The sequence below is a fragment of the Rhinopithecus roxellana genome, chromosome 5 (assembly GCF_007565055.1).
Source record: "Rhinopithecus roxellana isolate Shanxi Qingling chromosome 5, ASM756505v1, whole genome shotgun sequence".
NCBI classification, from domain to species: domain Eukaryota; kingdom Metazoa; phylum Chordata; class Mammalia; order Primates; family Cercopithecidae; genus Rhinopithecus; species Rhinopithecus roxellana.
Genome location: NC_044553.1, coordinates 165,525,469 through 165,546,111, shown reverse-complemented (window position 1 = coordinate 165,546,111; position 20,643 = coordinate 165,525,469). Strand labels below are relative to the sequence as shown.

General features: G+C 44.4%; 1 protein-coding gene and 1 long non-coding RNA gene across 3 annotated transcripts in view; one reads left to right on the top strand and one right to left on the bottom strand.

Annotated features, from left to right (window-relative positions):
- The first annotated feature begins 69 nt into the window (after window positions 1-69).
- LOC104675579 lies at window positions 70-20,206 on the top strand. Of its 2 annotated transcripts, none has more exons than XR_004057465.1 (4): window positions 70-133; window positions 10,823-11,050; window positions 17,952-18,098; window positions 19,447-20,206. It is a non-coding gene; the product is annotated as an uncharacterized LOC104675579 (long non-coding RNA). The 2 variants fall into 2 exon arrangements; XR_004057464.1 differs by lacking the exon at window positions 70-133 and adding an exon at window positions 7,882-8,685.
- Window positions 8,356-20,643, bottom strand: part of TMC3 (transmembrane channel like 3) — a 41,154-nt gene continuing 28,866 nt past the window's right edge. Inside the window, exons 15-22 of the mRNA XM_010380174.2 lie at window positions 20,080-20,147; window positions 17,780-17,908; window positions 15,814-15,924; window positions 14,783-14,908; window positions 13,964-14,042; window positions 12,715-12,757; window positions 10,853-11,108; window positions 8,356-9,406 (exon numbers count right to left, since the gene is read on the bottom strand). Coding sequence (XP_010378476.2) covers window positions 8,563-9,406; window positions 10,853-11,108; window positions 12,715-12,757; window positions 13,964-14,042; window positions 14,783-14,908; window positions 15,814-15,924; window positions 17,780-17,908; window positions 20,080-20,147 — 1,656 coding nt within the window. The 3' untranslated portion in view covers window positions 8,356-8,562. The remainder of the gene's footprint in view (window positions 9,407-10,852; window positions 11,109-12,714; window positions 12,758-13,963; window positions 14,043-14,782; window positions 14,909-15,813; window positions 15,925-17,779; window positions 17,909-20,079; window positions 20,148-20,643) is intronic.

Here is a 20,643-nt window from a genome sequence, read left to right as displayed (position 1 = left end):
CCCGCTCCCGAATTGGTGCAGGCCCTCAGACGGATCCCGCCTCCCTGAGATTGGCAGGACCGCAGACTGCGGGGCCAGGCTCTCCAGTTAGCGTCAGCGCCTGGGCGGGTCCCGGAAGCCTCGGGCGCGCCTGGTAAGGTCCTGCCGTATCCACCTCCTTCTTGTCCCGTTGTGGGAGGGGCTCTGGAGCCCCAGGACTCTAAAATGGCCAATGACGGAGACCCGTTGGGCCGGGCCAGGTCGCAGACAATGTCGACTGTTTGTTTAAGAAGCGTGGACCTGAGTGCACCGAAGCTTTCAGCCTGCGGGACGGTAGTGCGATTTGCATTAGAGGTGCAGGGTGGGAGAGGAAATGCGCGTGGAGACTGGGCGCGTGCAATGGTGGGAGAGGTGTGGGGCAGGGGTGCGGGGAGTGACAGTGAAGAGAAGAGGACCCATCGTAGAGTATTTAGGAGATGGAAGGTGAAGGTCTCTGCCCCCGATTGTGGATGTTCAGAAGGAGAAAGCATCTTGACTCCCAGCCTTGGCCACCTGGCAGCTTACCTGAGATGGAGAAGAGATAGGCCGAGTTCAGTTCTGGGCATATTTAGTTGGAGGTGCCTGAGGGGCCTCTAGTACAGGTGTCCAGGAGTCAATGCAATGCGCTGACATCAGCGAGAGGCCCGGCTTTATTAGAGATATGGGAGTTCTCTGCTTCCAGCTTCCCTGGAGCTGCGGAGAGTGAGCCAGGGTCGCGTCTTCCCAGTGTGAATAGCAAGGACAGCCTCAGTTTCCCCTCTTCTGCGGTATCACCAACTAAATATTTGAAAAGGTCAATATTAAGGTCTGTTTCTTATCTTTCTTTTTTGTGTACTTATTGTTTCCTTTAAACTTTGGATATAAATGTTTAGAAGAGTAGTGTAAACAAAATGACAACTTGAAAGACCTTTTTGGAAGATATGAAGGGCAGCCAGGCTGTGAAGAAGGCCTGGATGGGGAATTAGGGAGCTCAAGATCTAGACCCAGTTTCACTCATTATTCTTTGAGCTTTTAGTTTGCTCCAAGGTGAAATGGGATACATCATAAATGTTCCTGGTGGGTTCTGGTGGCTCACTTCTGTAATCCCAGCACTTTGGGAGGCCGGGGCAGGAGATCACTTGAACCCAGGAGTTCAGGACCAGCTGGGGCAACATGGCGAGCCTCCATCTCTGCTAAAAATACAAAAATTAGCCAGGCATGGTGACCAGGGGCTGTTATCCCATCTACTTGGGGGACTGAGGTGGGAGGATTGCTTGAACCCAGGAGGCAGAGGCTGCAGTGAACCGTGATCATACCACTGCACTCCAGCCTGGGCTACACAAAGCAAGACTCTGTCTCAAAAATTAATAAAAATAAACAAACAAACAAATGTTCCCTATGGCCTTGTGAAGAGCAAAGGAAGTAACTCATGTGAATACTCTCAGGACCCATAAAAGAAAAGACTAGTAAATTAACCCCAATTAAAATTAAGGACATCAGAATTTCAAAAAAAGTTAGATAATATGAGAAAAAAATCAGGACACACTTTAACACATAAGTTTTCTTATTGAACCAAGGGCTCGTACAAATCATTAAGCAATTTTCAGACAACCCCATAGACAAAAAGAATGCATTAGATATGGAAAGATACTTTGTGGAAAAATTAATTGACATGACTAACAAAGCTATAAAAAGATGCAGAACCTCATTCATTGTTAGGGAATGAAAAATTAAAGCAAGGAGAGGCTTTTTTTTAAACCTATTGATGGGCAGACATGAAGAAGTTTGTTTATACCCTGTGTTGGTGAGGGTATGGAGAAATAGTTATACACTGTGGATGAGAGTATAAACGTATGCAACCTCCTGGGAACAGAATAACAACATGTATTAAAATTTTACTCTACTTGTTCTTTGATCCAGTGACTCTTCCTGCACAAAGATGTATAAAATTAATCTTGCAACTGGAAGCAGCCTATTTAACAGTATATTAAACAAAGTTACAGAACATCCATTTAGTGGAATATTATGTAGCCATCAAAATAACCTAGCACAGATGGTGGAAAGTGGAGGTGAAGCAGATCCCCTGTAGGACTATAGTAGCACTATTTTGCTCCTAGGAAATGGGAACGTCTGGATATACAAAATATTTGGAGAAGCAAACTGTTTGTCCCTGAGGCCTGTGACAAACTGGAAGTAGGAGATTGGTGAGGTTGGGGCAGCCTTGGAGCAGGCCACTCATCTATTTTATCACTGGAGGCTGGCACGGGGCAGAGTGAGCAGATGGTTGAAACAGAGGGAAGGTGAGAGCTGCCCACACAGTGGTTCCCAGGGGTCTGGGACAGAAATCTATTTTGTAGTCTGTCTGAGGCTGCAGTTTGGAGCTGAAGGGGATGGAGGAATGACTGAGCTCTGGAGATTCCATTAATCAGAAGCCCTTCCCACAAGGTCTTGAGAGGCCTCTGAGTCACCCAGTTGTCCACCAGACATCATTAAAGTCCCAGTTGAATTTTTATTAGGTATATATGGGGGTAGGTAGTCCAGTAGCTTCTAACTCACACCACCAGCAGACAGACTATAAAGGGGATGGGCCCAAGTGTCCACATGCTCCAATCTTACAAGGCCCTGAATAGAGTGCAGTGTCTGCTTTCCACTTAGACACTGATGAAGAATTGCATGCATATTTATTAAGTTAGCTTGGGCAGATGCTATGTGAATCTACAAATGTAAGCATGTCTATGTTTATTGTTTACTCAGCAACAGCTAATCATTACTCAGCACTTACTTCTTGCTAGCCACTATCCTAAGCACTTTACCTGTATTGGGCCATTTAACTTCACAACAATACCACAGCACCATTTTGCAATGGGAGTAGTAGGGTATCCAAGGCCATACAGCTGGGAAGTGGCAGAGCTATGGCAAACATCCGATTTCTCTTTCCAAAGGCCACGCGTTTACTCATATGCTTTCCTGTCTACTGCATCCTATGAGTATATGTAGTGTTAAGTGTGAAATGTGCAAAAATAAAACAACAACCTGCAAACTCTAAAAAGAAGGAAAACACACACACACAGAGTAGCTGGAAAATATTACCTTAGGCTAGGGAAGTTAGTCTTTTAGAGATGTGCAGAAAACTTTGCTCTAATTTTCCTGGCACTCGTGAATTCTGAGACAAAAGGAATGACTAAAGGAAGCATTCTGAGGTTACTAAGATATTTACTGAACTACTCTTATCGAAAGGGATTCACTCTTTAATGGAGTCTGATCTTTGAGACCTGAGAGGAGTTTGTTATGTAGGTGTTTTTAGGAGAGATTTTAATAATGTTGTGGATCATGTCCTCAATAATAGTTTGACCAAAAGCAGAAACGTACACCCCCATGAACTGTTGCTAAAATACAAAGCAATGTTGTGAAACCACAGTTATGCAAAGGCATTTTGACAGAGTAGGTTTGTGGCTTTCTGTTCCTGCAACTTAGACAAGGGCTAGAGTTCAGGGAAGGGAAAGGGATAACTGATTATCATATGGTGCTTTTGTCAGGAGCTTTATGAGCTCCTTTCACAGCGATGATGGTTGACGTTTACAGAAAAATGAACAAAGGTGTTGAATAGGCAATCAATTATCAGAAGAGGAAATGCAAATGGCCAGTTGACTTAGGGAGAGATGATAACAATCAAAAGTGCAATTTAAAAGTTGGTGTAATTTTTTCATCAGATTGGCAAAAATGAGATGGTGTGACAGTATCAGGCCTTGGTGAGGCTATAAGGAAATAACCCTCTCATGCTCTAGAGGAAGTGTGCACAGACGTCTGGACTTGTGAGGACTAATAAAGGAGCTGCTAGTGAAAATGAACATGCTCATCTCTTACGAGCTAGGGATTTCTCTTTTTGGAGGACTGATATTCACTTCTAAGTAAACACTGGCACATGTTTGTGCCCAGAAGATACATGAAGATGGACATATAAAAGATGTTTAGTGCAACATTATTTTCAGCAGCAAAGAAGTAGAAATGATTTCAATGTCCATCAGTAAAAAAATGGATCATCAATATTATGTAGTTTATTCACACGATGAAATACTTTGCTACAGTTATAACAAGTTTGGTCTTTTTTTTGCTAAAAATATAAATATGTGCATTAATACATGCAGTATAATACTGTTTACTTAAGATATGCTTACATATTGTTTATGGATGCTTATACATATATACTCACACATACAACATATAAAACTATAAATGATTGATCAATGGATATACTCCAAACTCTTCCTAGTGTGAAGGGAATGAGACTTTGTGTAGGGATTAGAGTAGGCTTTGACTGTATCTGTAATATTTTCTGTATTATTAATAGTAACAAAATGGCTAAGTGGAAATAAAATTCCAATCTTGGCAGTTGTTGACCCTCACAGTAGGAATATTGGTGCTTGTCCCAGTAGACTTTGCACTATTCTATGTCTTTTAAATTTAATTAAATTAAAGACCTAACCCAACAGTAAGTGCCAGAGTGCATGTGAGCTGTGTTGTGCATTGGAGAGTGATACTCATACTTTCAATGCTGCATGTGTTTGGCCACTCTCAAATTTTCTTAGGAATGTCTCAGGACCTGCTTGTCCTCAAGTCCTAAAGAAGCACCTCCCCACTCCCACACAGACAATGGTGCTCCCACAGGTGTCTGGAGGAAAGGCCAGCCTTTTCCACAATATGTTTTAATGTCCCAGGGAGCTTGAGGCCACAGTCCCAGACCAAGCATCTGGAAGAGGGGACCATCATCATGAATCTCCCATGAGCATCTCTATCTCAAAAGCACATTTCCATGGCATTGTAGAACATTGAATCTTGAGCAGACTGCAACCTCTTGGATTTGTCATGTCAAGATATTTGAAAATACGTCCACTCCTTTTCCTAAATTTCAGGAGAGGTGTTAATCTGTATGTACTTTTAAAATGGTGGTATTTACACTGGACTTTTCTTTCTGTTTAGAATTGGTGATATATCTTAGAATATAACCCTGTGATTCATTCATTAGGACAATTCTTTCATTTATTTGTTCACCCATTCACGTTCAACAGATGTTTATTATCTGTGGTTGGCCTCCAAGATTGCTGCTCCCTAGTATACATGCCCTATATAATCTTCTTCCCTTGAGTATTCTGGCACTTGTGTATATGATGATATTTTACTCCCAGATAGAGTAAAAGTGAAGTGATTTTGAAGATGTAATGAGATCTCCACTCAGTTAACTCTGAGTTAATCAAAAGAGATTATCTGGGTGGGCCTGACCTAATCAGGTGAGCCCTTTTAAAAAGTGGGTTCAGGCTTTCCCTGGAAGGAAAGAGATTCAAAACTGAAGAAACACTCTCTTTCTGGCTTTGAAGATGCAAACAGCCATGCTGTGGAGGGGGCCTTGTGGCAGGGAGTTGTGGGCAGCCTCTAGGAGTGGAGGGCCTCAGTCCTAGGACCCCAAACAAATGAATTCTGCCAATAATCACCTGAGCCTGGAAGAGGACTCTGAACCTCAAATGGGATGCCAGCTCTGGCAGACACCTGGATTATAGCCTGGTGAGACCCTGAGCTCAGGATCCACCTAAGCTGGGCCTGGACTCCTGATCCATGGAAACTGAGATGATAAGTCTGCATTCTTTTAAGCCTACTAAATTTGTTATGCAGTAATAGAAAACGAATACAATATCTAAGTGTCAGTTACTGAGAACGCAGAATGAATACAACACCGTTCTTGCTGCAAAGACACAATCTGGTGGAAGAGACAAATGTTTAAAAGACACAATTTAGAGTGAAGAGAGTTATCCTGGAAATTTGAATCAGGGTGTGCTCCTGGTTAACCATGGCAGATTGAACACACTGCTGCCCAAACCCTGCAGAATGCCCGTAGAAGAATCCAAGGACATCAGCCCATAAAGGTGAAGATAATGTGAAGGGGGCGGGGGGTGTGAGGGGAAACAGCGCTGTTCTTCCCTCTGGACTTATTGGCTGGGTGGTGTAAACCCGGCATTTTCTGTGGCTGTGATTTCCTTCTCCATTGACTACATGGAGGAAGCCTGTTGCCAGTAGGAGAAAATGAGGTCAACAAACATCGAAATAGAGCAGAGAGGTGAAAAGAGATTCCCGAGGATGCCTTAATGCCCTGGCTCCAGTTCGGCCTGAGGCTAACTTGATTCTCATCCTTCCCAGTTAAGCAAACCAGTAAACCTTAGGGATAAATCATGGATTACTTCCAATCTAAGTGTCCTGATTTATTAATACAGATATACTGCCCAGTTAGCACAGTAAAATAAGTTCTCAATAAATGTTATTTACTCTTGTCATTACTAAACTGATTATTCATACAAACAAAGCATTGTGATATCTTTAAGGGTGGCCACCTGATTTGGGGTGCTTATTAGAGAAGATGACTTTTGTCTGTTGAAAGACAGCATTGCAATACAAACAGTTAACTCGTATCATTCTGATATCTCAGGTGAGGCTTCAGCAGGCAGGATGAGATCTCTGGCTTGCTTATGATTTGTGGTCAACCCAAAAGGAGGCAAAGCACTGAGTTTCATTGAAATGATCGCCTGATGTGCTTCTGGATGCAAAGAGCCCCAAGGAAACAATCCGCGCATGGGTGGTAGTGTTGCAGTGGGTAGCATCAGACATGAGCAGACAGTGGGGGCTCCTGCCAACGAAATGTTGTAGGACAAAGTTGGGAGATACCTAACAGAGTGAGTTCAGGAAAGTTCTTTATTAAAAGGTGATCACCTGGCTCAGTAGGACTAGTGTCCGGGAAAGTCTGAGCCCTGGACAAAGAAAGCAGCCACCTTTTGGCCGGGCGCAGTGGCTCAAGCCTGTAATCCCAGCACTTTGGGAGGCCGAGACAGGCGGATCACGAGGTCAGGAGATCGAGACCATCCTGGCTAACACGGTGAAACCCCGTCTCTACTAAAAAAATACAAAAAACTAGCCGGGCGAGGTGGCGGGCACCTGTAGTCCCAGCTACTTGGGAGGCTGAGGCAGGAGAATGGCGTAAACCCGGGAGGCGGAGCTTGCAGTGAGCTGAGATCTGGCCACTGCACTCCAGCCTGGGCGACAGAGCGAGACTCCGTCTCAAAAAAAAAAAAAAAAAAAAAGCAGCCACCTTTTAAGCAGTCAGTGGCTGGGAGCTACATGAGGCAGGAAGCGTCAGAAGCGAGAACAAAGGCAGTTGATCAATCTTTTACGTTTATCTGCACTACATGTTCCACATCCCTTGGAAGCCATGTTTCTGCATCAACCTTGTAATTTTGCAGCTGCACTAGGGAGGTGACGCAGGAACTCACTGAGCCTCAAGGAATGTGAAACTAGCAAGTACAGATAAGGCTTGCTGAGCACAGAAGGAAAAACAGGCAGTTAGTATTCTTCTTTAATTTACACTATTGGGGAGCTACACTACACTTAGCTTTTGAAGGAAAAAGTAAAAATTTTTGGTTGTCTTTGATTATACTTGTAAAATTCATGAATTCCTTCTTCAAGACAACCCCCAGGAATGTCAGGCGACCATCAGGTGATGGTCAGGTGGCTGTTAGTTGTCGCTCTAAAATAGTAATTGGTCACAGCTGGCACCAAGGAAAGACAGTCTCCCAATAGATAGAAAAAACCTGAAACTGGTGGTCAGCAGCTTCCCGATGAAATGTCAGGAGTTGCGTGAGTGGGCTCAAGGATGCGCACTAAGGAAAGCAGTAGATCCCTTCCTACTTTAATGGAGGTAGGACCCCTGGAAAGATGAAGGGGATAGACCTGCAGTGGCCCAAACTCATTTGATCTGAATGTAGCACAGTGAAAGCAATATAGATAAAATACAGGGGCTCTCTTTTTTAAAGATAATGACTAAGTTAGCAAAGAACTTGAAGTCTTCTTATATAAGGAGACTTATAAAAGACAAAATTGAACATTCAATTTTGTAAGGTAAGGGAAGAACCTTGAGTGAGCATGTGCACAACGCCAGTAAAGACACTGCGCATGCTCCCCTCCCAAGCGCTAGCAGGCCACTACTGCGCATGCGGACAGTCCACCCCAAGGGAAGAAAGGGAAGAACGGGGGAGAAGTAACGCAAGACACCGGAAGCATGACAACGTGTAAAACCCCAAGTCAGAGGTCAAATGGCGCACTCGATCTCTCAAGTCGCCTGCTTGCCCCTCTACTAAATATATTTTACGGTCTTCCATTCCTGCTTTAAAACTTTTCAGTAAACTTTCATGCCTGCTCTAAAAGTTGCCTCAGTCTCTCCTTCTGTCTTGTGCCCCTCTGCCAAATTCTTCTGAGGAGGCAAGTATTGAGGTTGCTGCAGACACGTGATGATTCGCTACTGGTAACATACTTTGGTACCACCTAACTCGGATACATTTGGCTAACAGTAGCTGTAGAATAGGTACCTGTAGCCCTGTCAGCCTCAGGGCCTCAGCTAGCAGCGGCTGGCCATGCCCCTCAGGTCTCTAACACACATGTTCACTTCTTTTTCCAGAAAGGGAGATGCCATGTGCTGGCCCAGCACTCCAATAGGGGCCTGACCTCTAGGAATGGGACACTGGAGGAAGCCTAGACATTTGAACAAATCAAGTCATCCAGATCCATGGTCAGCTCCTGCCCCGACTTGGCCTTCCTCCTGCTGGGCTGGCCCACGGACCTCGGGAACCTGCCCTGGCTGTGGGTGACCTGCAGGTACTGGTCAGCACTGCTGTTCTGCTGGTCACTGCTGGATGCTGCCGACACAGAGTCAGATTCCGTGAGGGATGGCTCAAACCTGGGCTTCCCTCTGGGCTTCAGAGGGGGCTGTGGGTATTGGAAATTGCGGGATCGTGGCTTTTTGGGCACATAGGCTGGCCTCTCAAGGTGACCCTCAAAATCTTCCTTCCACGACTTGTAGTGCACCCTCCCCTGGTGCTTGGGAGCCAGGTTCTGACTTTCGGACCTCTCCCCAATATAAAAATGAGGAGCCCGACGGAGGTCTATCAGACAGCGTGGGGGAAGAGACTGTTTGATCCAATCTCTCCTTGGCGTCTCCTCCTCTTCTTCACTCAGCTGTGGGGAGGGAGGCTGGCGGGGGACCTGAGATGCATATTGTCGCACGTTCCTAGGGTACAGCTCCACAATGTCACCTGAAGCATCTATCTTGAAATGTCTTTCTGGCCAGACATTTAGATGTTTTTTCTTGTAAGAGTCACGTTCATTAATGACATAGTATCTGGGGGTGTGGGGCTTGGGACCCTGTGTCACCAAAGTCGAGGCCTCTGGTCCACGGTGAGGTGGGTTCATTTGCTGAAAGTCTTTTCGGAAAAGAGGTTCTGAGTGTACATCTTCGATGTGCTTTGTAAATGTCATAGGTGTGCGTGATCTGTTCCTGTGAAGGTCGCTGGTGCTTGCACACAGACCATGCAGATACCTGTAAGACAGGGGTGGTTAAGTAGCTGTGGCTTTGGTGGTCTCAGAGCCCCACACCTGAGGACTGTGACCTGTCAGTGGTTCTCTGAGCATTTTCACTGAGGCTGGTTCCAACTGGATAGTGGGTGTTCTGTGGATTGTGAGCACAGAGACATTTGGGGGACTGGGCTAAACAGTTTTGTTTACTGCTGGCATTTTCAGAACCCTAAATCAGTGATGTACACGTGAGTCTCTATGAAGAGTGCAGAGCAAGGGGTACTGTGCTAGTGTATTTCATCACAGAGCCCTCTTTGTGTCAGGAGGCACATAGTAGGACTAGTGTCTCTGAAGCACGTGTTAGGAACACAGTTTCTCATCCTTTCTGCTAAGCAGCTGTCTGACTTCTCAAGCACTTCTCTGAGTTTCCACGGGTGGCTGGAGGGAGTTGTACATATTAAACAGTTCTTCCCTGGCCAGGTATAGTGGTTCACACTTGCAATCCCAGAACTTTGGGAGGCCAAGGCAGGTGGATCACTTAAGGTCAGGAGTTTGAGACCAGCCTGGTCAAGATGGTGAAACCCGGTCTCTATTGAAAATACAAAAAATAGCTGGGTGTGGTGGCAGGGGACTGTAATCCCAGCTACTTGGGAGGCTGAGGCAGGAGAATTGCTTGAACCTGGGAGGTGGAGGTTGCAGTGAGCTGAGATTGCACCACTGCACTCCAGCCTGGGTGACAAGAGCGAAACTCTCTCTCTCAAAAAAAAGAAGAAGTTCTTCCTGATAAAGGCTTGATCTGTATGGTGGCTGTGGCTTGACCACTAGTGGCCTCCCAAGGAGTGTTTGAACCCTTTCTCCTTGCCAAGACCCCATAGAGACATGCAGACAACTCCTTATATGAGAAGACTTCAAGTTCTTTGCTAACTTAGTCATTATCTTTAAAAAAAGAGAGCCCCTGTATTTTATCTATATTGCTTTCACTGTGCTACATTCAGATCAAATGAGTTTGGGCCACTGCAGGTCTATCCCCTTCATCTTTCCAGGGGTCCTACCTCCATTAAAGTAGGAAGGGATCTACTGCTTTCCTCGACCCCATGTAATACATAAATGGCCTTGCCAATAACTTGACCAGACTAGAGCTAAAATATGGAAGATCTTGCCAATAATACGACCAGTGTGGAACTAAAAAATAAACAGTTATTTTCTTAGCCTAGACAAATGTTTATCCTAGGTTGACTAGAAGGTTTGCTTACAAGTTAAATGGCAGGTAACCTAGGAGGAAGAATTTGTCCTGTTTGATAAACTTTGACACCCCCAGCCCGCCTCCATTTCTTCTCAGTACCAGCTGTCACAGTCTCCTGACCCATGTCTTCTGGGAGAATTAGAATTTAATGGCCTTGGCCTCCTGAAGCTGCTGAGGCCTTCAAATCTCTCTTTCCAGGTTTTCATCTGTGCTGCAGTGGAGCCTCACCTGTTAGTTTCATGCTCTAGCCTGGATTTGGAGACCCCAGGGAGAGGTGAGCTAGGAGCCCTGTCCCCTGGCCTGGGGCTCTGGGGCATGGACTGTGCGACTGTCTCTATCCTGCCACCCTTGCTGCTCCCTGAGTCAAAATGGACCACGTTGCCGTTGTTTTGGGTTGTGCCCGAGTGCGCTGAGGATAGCTGGCTGGTAAGATCACTGTTGTTTGGAAGCTTCTTGGTGTTTTCTTCCTGGGTCTGGATTCGGGCTGCAGGGAGAGAGGGGCATTGTGAGAAGACAGGTATCACTGAGCAGGTGACACCTTCAGGTGAGGTGAGTTGCAAGAGTTTTATGACATCCAAGAGTTGGTCCACAAACAATTGAGTTCACTTACAAATACACCTAACCAGTGGGCAACAAACATTCTGTAATTCAAATGATTTCATCCCTGAAAGTCGGAGCTGGGAGTGTAGGAGGAATCAAGTGAACACAGGGCTTTATAGTGCTCCATCTGATGCTCCCATGAGGCAAAGCAAGTACTTAACAGATTTGGGCCTCCAGTTCCTTATCTATTCAATGGAGATAATAAAGCTTACACAACAATTACGATTCTTTGGAAACAGTTCACATGCATTCTGAAAAAAGATGTGGTCTTGAGCTGGAAAATGAACACTGGACAATGCTATTGTTATCCTGAAACAGTCTATGTGGGTTCTGGCTCTTGAAGGTGACCTGAACTAAATTTAATTATGCTTAATGGCAAATAAGTGATGACAATTAGAGAGGCGTTTTATGGCGTGAGCCACAGCCACTTTCAGTAATCATTAGCAATTGTAGGCTTCTCTCTGAAAAGCTGATGGAGCAAGCAAGCATAATCCTTAGGCCTTAGGGCCCTTGCTCAGGCATTTTTCTGGAGAGGAATAGGTCCCTTCCAATTAGTGAAGTATTGCAACAGCTGTGTGAGCTAGCCCCTAGAGCCCTTCTAGGTCCCTTTCTCATTCATGTACGCTGTGCCATGTTAATGGTGCCCAATAAGTCTTCTGGCTCACAGCACTCTGTTAGTGGTCCTGAGAAACAGATTCATCTCCTTCAAGCTGCCCTTGCCCACTTTCTTCCCTTCAGACCACAGCAGACTTCTATGCCACATGCTTCCATTCTCCCTGCTCTGCAGGGACAGGACAGAACCTAAGGAGGCTCAGGAAAGGGACCTGAGAGGGAACATTGCAAGGAAGAGATGGGCCACGGAGAGAAAGTACACAAAAGTGAACCAAAGAGTTTCTTTGGGTTTTCATCCACATGAATGTGCTGATTTTCCTCTCATACTTCAATACTTCCTTCTGGTTTTATACATGTTTTGGGATTATTCATGGGCCTGGATATGATATAAAAATTGAAGATTTAGAACAACATTTATATCCCTAGACTTTATTTTATTGTGCCTAGTTACTTGTGAAAAACCACAGGTTATCAGGAATTTTTATTGGTAGTATACCGCAAACTACCTTAAATGGCTATATTTTTAAATGCCCACTAACTGAGACAGCAGATCTCTGCATTTAAAAAAGAAATTAGGACAGGCACGGTGGCTCACACCTGTAACCCCAGCACTTTGGGAGGTCAAGGTGGGTGGATCACAAGGTCAGGAGTTTGAGACCAGCCTGACCAACTATGGTGAAAATATAAAAATTAGCCGGGCATGATGGCATGCACCTGTAATGCCAGCTACTCAGGAGGCTGAGGCAAGAGAATCACTTGAACCCGGAAGATGGAGGTTGCAGTGAGCTGAGATCACGCCACTGCACTCCAGCCTGGGTGACAGAGCAAGACTCTGCCTCAAAACAAAACAAACAAACAAAAGAAACAGAAATACTTACCTTCTACCATCTGGGCAACCTTTTTCTTATCCTCTGATCTTGCCTAAAATGCAAATGATATGCATGTTTGTTTTGGCTTTAGCAGGAAGTAGTAACAAATATTATTCCTGGGGGAAGAAAAAAAGATTTACATGCCATAGTTCTTACCTTGGACCATGACTGTACTACTATTGCCCCTGTGGACAGTATGTTCTGGGCTCGGGCCTGTTATTAGAGTGAATAAATGCAGATACCTGAGAGCTGAAGTTTTATGCCTAGCCAATTTTATTTAGGGACAGCTAATTAATAGACCATATTTAGATTCTGCCCATAATAGTTTGCCTGAATCACAAAGAAAAAAATATAGATCAACAACACTGGAGATATATGTTTCCACCAAAACAGCCTTTGTAACTCCAAATGAATTTCAAATTAGAAGCTAATTTGTATTTCTTTGCATGAATTGATGTTTGTGGGAGGTTTTTTTGTTTTTTGTTTTTTGTTTTTTTCCTGATAGAAGTGGAAGGAGTATTTTTGCATGGGTGAGGTCAGGGAGGCATCTGGGGTGCCAAATTTCAGGAGGCACTTATTTTCAGGGCTGTGAAAGGATAGAGTCAGCATTACACTTACAGAGCCTCCTTAAATGTGGTGCTTTGGGAGCCTCACTGGCCTCATCCCAGTCCTGGGATCCCTCCTGGGGGGTCTGGAGGACCCAGGGCACTAAGGGAACACCTGGGGTATGTGGAGGAGGAGAAATTGTGGGAGTTTTGGGAATGTGTGTTTCCCTAGGACTGCTCTGAGAGAGGGGGTTTGAGTCCCGCGGAGAGAAGGTAATGACAGCCACAACGAAAGGATATGAAAGAGGTGAGGCTTTAGGGACAAACAGTGCTGCTGGGCTCAGATGCCCAAGTTGACAAGGATTGGGAAGGGGCCCTTTCTCTCCCTTGCCAATCTACCAGAGCTCGCAGAAGTGCCCGGCACACTGAGGGCTTGGTATGGTCACAGGAGGGCACTGAAAGGCTTGAGGCAGCAAGGTCCCTTGAGGAGGAAGAAAAACAGGAGCAGGCTTCTTCCTAGCAAAGGTGAGCCATCCCTGGGTATTCTTAGAAATAACTCTTGGACATCTGGGGATTGGTGGCCTTGCACCATAGTGGGTGGCCAAGAGTCACAGAACCTTGAAGATGTGACCTCACTTGTATTCCCACGCTGGTGGGATATCAGTCATGTGGTTGACACACACTCATAATAGCAAAGTTCATTAAATACTTGCGTTTTGGATCTGCATTTTGAGCTGGTGGTTGCTGAGCTTTAGCGACCGTGCGATGCTCTGGAGATAATAGATGAGCATGCTGGGACAGAACAACACAGGACAGTGAGTGAACTGCAACTCGCTTTTCTGCTTTTCAGACCACATTGCCTGCAGATAGTTGGCAGGAATGAGAGGCTCCCAGGCCAGATGTGGGCTACCCACTGACCCACCACTAAGGACAAAATGTATCAGCAAATACTCAAGTCAGTGAGCGGTTGGGAAGGGGCTGCTTTTGTTTTCTTTTCCTGGCTTTCCACAGCACCCTCATTGACCTGGAATTCTGCACTAGTGATAGCAATAGGGAATACCTGAAAATGGGGGAGAAGTTTTGCAGTCTATCAAGCTAAGAGTACAGGATCCACTCACTTTCATTTTTTTCCTTTAAACCAAAACAAGCCAAAGCTACTCAGCTGAGTTGTGAAATTCCTTTTCAGGATTATTTAAATTTCTGGAAAATGAGATGATGATAATAATGGCATTCATCCCCATTCTAATGATCACAGTAATTGACCAAATGGTGTTGATGGATCAATAATCACCTCGACAGCAATGGAGTGCTCCCTCACGGCCCCTCGCTGAGACCCAGTGGCTGTGTCTCCATGGCACAGTGCCTCATGTGACTCTGGTGTGTGACTCAGAGTCCCTGTTGAGATCATCAGGCTCTAAGCCTAAGTGATTTTTGAATGAACTAATAAATTTTATATAATTATTGGAAAGCAGCGTTTTCTTGTTGGCCAAACACACAGAAGTCCCTCCAAAGCTGGCAGGTGTGGTACTCACAAAAGCAGGAGTACCCCGGGCAGGATGACCACGGGGCTACTGATGTGCCCAACCACGGAGCCAAACCACACGGGAAAGTCTTTCTCAATCGTTTCTGACACAATGTCATAAATTTTCTCTTGTCCACTGTGAGAAAGAAAAACATAACTCCAGATTTTATTGCTCTTGGCAGAAAGATGCTGCAAGACATCAGAAAATGGCTGGATGCCTGGAAGCCAATTCATAACATTCCTCAAATGATTTCATATCTAATTAATATGGAGGATGGAAGATGGGGTCATTAATCACATTGCATGTATGTGTGTGTTCTAATCATGTACACTAAGGTAGACTAAATATTACATACATGTGTCAAAGCTGACTTGAATGCTAGATGAAGATGCTAGAGGGTTTTGCTTGAATACAGCTGGATAATATAGAAAAAAAAAGTGCTGTGCACTGTGTTTTAATAAAACCTGTAATCCCAGCACTTTGGGAGGCCGAGACGGGCGGATCACGAGGTCAGGATTTTGAGACCATCCTGGCTAACACAGTGAAACCCCGTCTCTACTAAAAAATACAAAAAGCTAGCCGGGCGAGGTGGCTGGCGCCTGTAGTCCCAGCTACTCGGGAGGCTGAGGCAGGAGAATGGCGTAAACCCGGGAGGCGGAGCTTGCAGTGAGCTGAGATCCGGCCACTGCACTCCAGCCCGGGCGACAGAGCAAGACTCCGTCTCAAAAAAATAAAAAATAAAAAATAAAATAAAACCATTTTGTGTTTTGACCAGGTAGAATGTCCTCTAGCACAGAGCCATGCTGTTTTTCTTTTTCACTTTAAAAGGATTGTATTTTTTAACATGAGCACAGAGATGATTAAACTAAAGATAGCCTGCTATTTAAGGAAAGAGAACTGGTCTTGAATTTAAAACGTGAGTTTGCAATCTTTCTATCCTGTTTACCTGCTCTGTCAGCCGGGAGGACAATTCAGTTCAATATGATTTAATTCCCCTATAGCTGTCAGTCGTTTTGGGCAGAGCTGGGAACGAAACTTACCTGAATGGCCCACAGTTTAGAGATGGCTTGTATCGGACAATAGCAAAAATAGTTGGCAGCATGCACAGAAACAGCATGAACAGGAGCATTGACAAGTAGAAGTTGTTGGATCTGCAGATAAATCAAATGCCATGCATTAAGTTCACTCCATAGCCAGTTGCCAGGGTTGCATATGCCCAAAGAGCTGCCACAAAAACAGTTGCCCTGACTCTTTGCAAACTAAAAATCCTCCTCTCAGGGTTACCTATGAATGGATCTGTCATAGGATCACATGCAGCTTAGAAACCTAGAAATCAGTATTCAAAGGAACTTCAGACATCTCCCACCCAACCTGTTGATCTAATAAACATTTGCTGAGCACCTGTTCACCTCAAACCATGAGAGTGGCGAACTCACCCTGGCACCCAGGAGTTCCACACAGTAAACTCAATTTATGGAAAAATCTTAGAAGCATTGCCCATCCATCTGGGTCCTTACCTAATGGTTCCCTCTGCTATTCCCAGGCTTGAACTTGTCTCTTATGTCTCGGGATGGTTTGGCTCTTTTGTTTATGATTCCTGACTCTCTCACTTGGGTGTGATTTGCACTCAACTTCTCTGCACGTGGCTGCCCAGGGTATGTGTTCTGTCTGATTAAGTCCTGGTCCCTGAGCCCTAAGCTAGTGTCAGGGAGTTTGGATGCCCAGGGCTCCCCTGAGGGCAGCTTAGACCTGTTTGGTGTGCCAGGCCCTGTACACAGTTCAGAAAAGAGAATGAGGGGTCAATTTAGTTACTTTCAGCTAGTACTCTCTGTTGGTCTGTTTTTCTGTCTCTCTCTCATGAAAAAGACTTGACTAGAAGAGAATAGAAAATTTCAGAGAGCACAGAATGTAGTAAGAAAGTGGTAAGTTGTGAAACTTCGTTCTCTTTCTCTATCCACAGACACACATACATACATACATATAATAAATATATATGCATATATACAACATATATAAATATATCAAAACATATATCTCTGAATGTATTAACATATGTGTGCTGTCACCAGATAAAATGTAAATGCATTGTCAAGTAGGTCATGAGCAAAAAGTTTGAAAGCCACTGATACAGGCACACATAACCATTATGTCAGAGTAAAATAACTGAATCAAAGTATTTAGAATATGTTATGAATTCACCAAAATGACTAAAATTAAAACAGATAAAAGAATAAGTGTTGGCAAGATTATAGAACAATTGGAACTCTCATATAATGCTGCTAGATATGTAAACTGGGGTGATCATTTTAGAAAACCTTTTGGTGCTATTTGCTAAAGGTGAACATATGCATGCCCTGTGGCCCAGCAATTGCATTGCTAGGTATATATGCAACAAAGACACTTAGGATGTCCAAGACAGCATTACTCATTATGGCTAACAGCTGGAAGCAACCTACATGCCCATCAACAGGAGCCAAGGATAAAGAAATTGGGGTGTATTTCCTCAGTGAGGTGAATCTCACAAACACAATGTTGAGTGGAAGCAGTTGGGCACAAAGGAGCACATACCGTGTGTGTGTGATCACGTTTGCATCAAGTAAAAGCTAGGCAAGCCTAATTATGCCATTAGAAGTTGGCAGTGATTAGAATCGCATGCAAGTGGGCATGCTCTGAGTACCATTTATGTTTTGTTTTTTGATCTGAGTGCCTTGTGTTCAGTTTTTGAAAACTCATCAGGCTGAACATTTATGATTTGTATACTTTTTTCTAAAGGATTATTAAACTTTGGCAAAAAGTTTTAAAAGTGTCATGAGTTCAAGAGGAGTGAGGATTCATTGAAAGAGTAAGGCATTGGAAATGGCTCTTGGAGGAGATAAAATTGGAGGACAGGCAGGATTTTGACAGGAAGAGAGTTGGGGGGACTCCTTGCTAGAGGACCCCTGGGTAAGGCAGGCATGGATTATATATATATAGATATCTGCATGATCAGATCTTATTCTTACTCACCTTGAGGCTCGAAATACTTGCTGGTGGGGCACATTGCAGGTCAGCACAGCCCAGCTCCTCAGGTACATGAGCCCAATGAGTTTGAGAACGTTGAATGCTGGGAGACATGGGGAGAAGAAGGCCCCCATCCTGGAACCATGAGGAAGGTCAGTTTGCATCTGTTCTCTTCCAGCCTATCTCCCAGGACTATGGAAGCCCCATGTAGGAACATGGTTCTAAGACGTTGGGGCTTACACCCTATGCTTGAAGAACTGGAAAAGCCCCTGAAGTCCCGAGACCACAACCCTCCACCTTCTAAAGATAAGACAAGTCACTGAAGGTGGGTGTTGATCCTATTTAAAAATATTCTCTTTGCAAAGGACAACTGTTTGTCTCTCTTTTCACAGTTGAGCAAAGGAAAATCCTCCTCTGGGAAGGAGGCAAATAATGGATAACTACTGTTTAGGGCCAGCTCCTGGTTTTGTTTATCTATGAGGAGGACTACGTTAATAAATTACTGACTTTCAGGTTTAATCAACATATGTTGAGCACCTAGTTTTGCTGGATATGGCATTAAGCATCCTCACACATTTCAGTTTGTTTACTCTTCTGCAATAGTGAGAGGAGAGGTAAATATCCAGTTGATAGACAACAAGGGTAGATATGGTGAAACCAAAGACATGTTGCTAAGCCAGACCTTGTATCATCCAAACCTGGGAGACTTGGGAAGTGAAATAACTGAGCCCACAGGCAAGAACCAGATGATCCCAGGAAAGCTGGGACTTATGGTCACCCTGAAAAAAAAGTCAACTAGGCGACAAAACCCATGTCTTCAGACTTCAGTCTAAATCAGTTTATATTGGATATGCATTCCATCTAATACTTGTGGAATTTGAGTTTAGTGGTGTGAAAATAAGCGTAGACATAAGAATATGTTTCATAAGTAAATGTTTCTAACAAGAAATGTTCAGTTGTCACTATGTTGGATGTTAGGCAAGACACTTAGCTTCTCTGCATTTCAGTTTTCTCATCTTTAAAAAGGGGAAGGTAATGGCAGTTACCTCATGGGTTTACTATAAGGATTAAATTAGTTACTATAGGTAGAAAAGTACTTGATATCTAGCACTATTAAATAAATGTCACATATTATTTATTTTTATTTATTTATTTATTTGAGACGGAGTTTTGCTCTGTCACCCAGCTGGAGTGCAGTGGCATGATCTCGGCTCACTGCAAGCTCCACCTCCCGGGTTCATGTCATTCTCCTGCCTCAGCCTCCCGAGTAGCTGGGACTATAGGTACCCACCACCACGCCTGGCTAATTTTTTGTATTTTTTAGTAGAGACGGGGTTTCACCATGTTAGCCAGGCTGGTCTCGATCTCCTGACCTTGTGATCCACCCACCTCGGCCTCCCAAAGCACTGGGATTACAGGTGTGAGCCATTGCACCTGGCCAATGTCACATATTATTTTTAATACTGTATTTGTAAAGATATTTTGCAAAATACAGTGGACTATAAGAACACAGAATTTGACAGGAGGCATATTACTTTATACCTCTCAATTGCCATGTATTTTACTGAATTATTATGAAGAGAGATAGTGTTTTCTGGATGTATGGAACGTCCCAGGTTCTTCTTTTTTGTTTGCTTGTGTTTTAACAAATAGCACTATTTCTGGTCCAACAGGTAAAACCAGAGATGGTGGGATCATTTAAGGAGCTCTCCACTGCGGCCCACAGACACACGCATATGTGTGGGTGGGATCACAGGACCCCTCCAGCTCCTCAGCTTCTTCAAGGACAGGATTGCCACGGCCTGGGAGGTGCCATGGGTGAACAGACTTCCCTACTTCCTGCCTCCCCAAGGGTGAGCCTGCAGTCTGGGGGATGGCTGTGCTCCTGGGCCCAGTGTCTAAGTGAAAATTAGAAGGAAAATGGAGGGAGGGTGGTGAGTGAGGACAGACTGGCCAAGGTCTCCCTCAGCCACTCCTGAAGTCCTCACTAAGGAGAAGCAGCCTCTCCTCCCAGCCTTACCCTAGTCCTCCCTAAGAGTATATTCTGCTAGTTTCTGTGCAGATTTTTTTTGGCTGTGACCAATAGTAGCTTAAACATGGATTATTTTCTTTTTAGTTTCTTCCTGCAAATTTCTTAGGAAACTATCAATAAAATTAATATACATGTGAAATAGTTCTCTTGGAAACATCCTTTCTTAATGCTCATGACTGTGTTTATTATGGCCGTGTCCCATCCAGACTAAGTAAATTAAAATCTTAGCCCAGATGAGATGTAAGCAAAGGCAAGAAGAAACTTTGATACCTACCAAATCATTCCTTGGTTGTAGACTAAATGTAGCACATTCTCAGCTATTTTGAATTCTCCATATTCAGGCTACAAGAGAAAATAAACTTGTGCATTAAACAAGTTCCAAAGTTCTTTGCATGAACCCATTTATTACAGACACTTATATAGATTTCTTTGCTTTTATGAGCACTTAGAGATCAGTGCTTGTGGGGCCCTCCCAGCAAATGGTAAATGTTAAGAAGGGGTGGGGCTGGGCATTGTAGCTTGTGCTATAACCCCAGCACTTCGGGAGGCTGAGGCAGGAGTTCAAGTCAGGAGTTCAAGGCCAACCTGGGCAACATAGTGAGACCTCGTCTCTACAAAAAAATTTTAAAACTAGCTGGGCATGGTGGCACATGCCTGTAGTCCCAGCTACTTGGGAGGCTGAGGCAGGAGGATCGCTTGAGCGAGACCCTGTCTCAAAAAACAAACAAAAAAAAAAACAAGGAAGTAGAAGCTCAGCTTTCTGCACCTGTCTCCTCTTCCCACTTGTATTCTCTTTCCATGTGTGCTCCTCAGCTATGCTGGACTGTTTCCCAGCCTC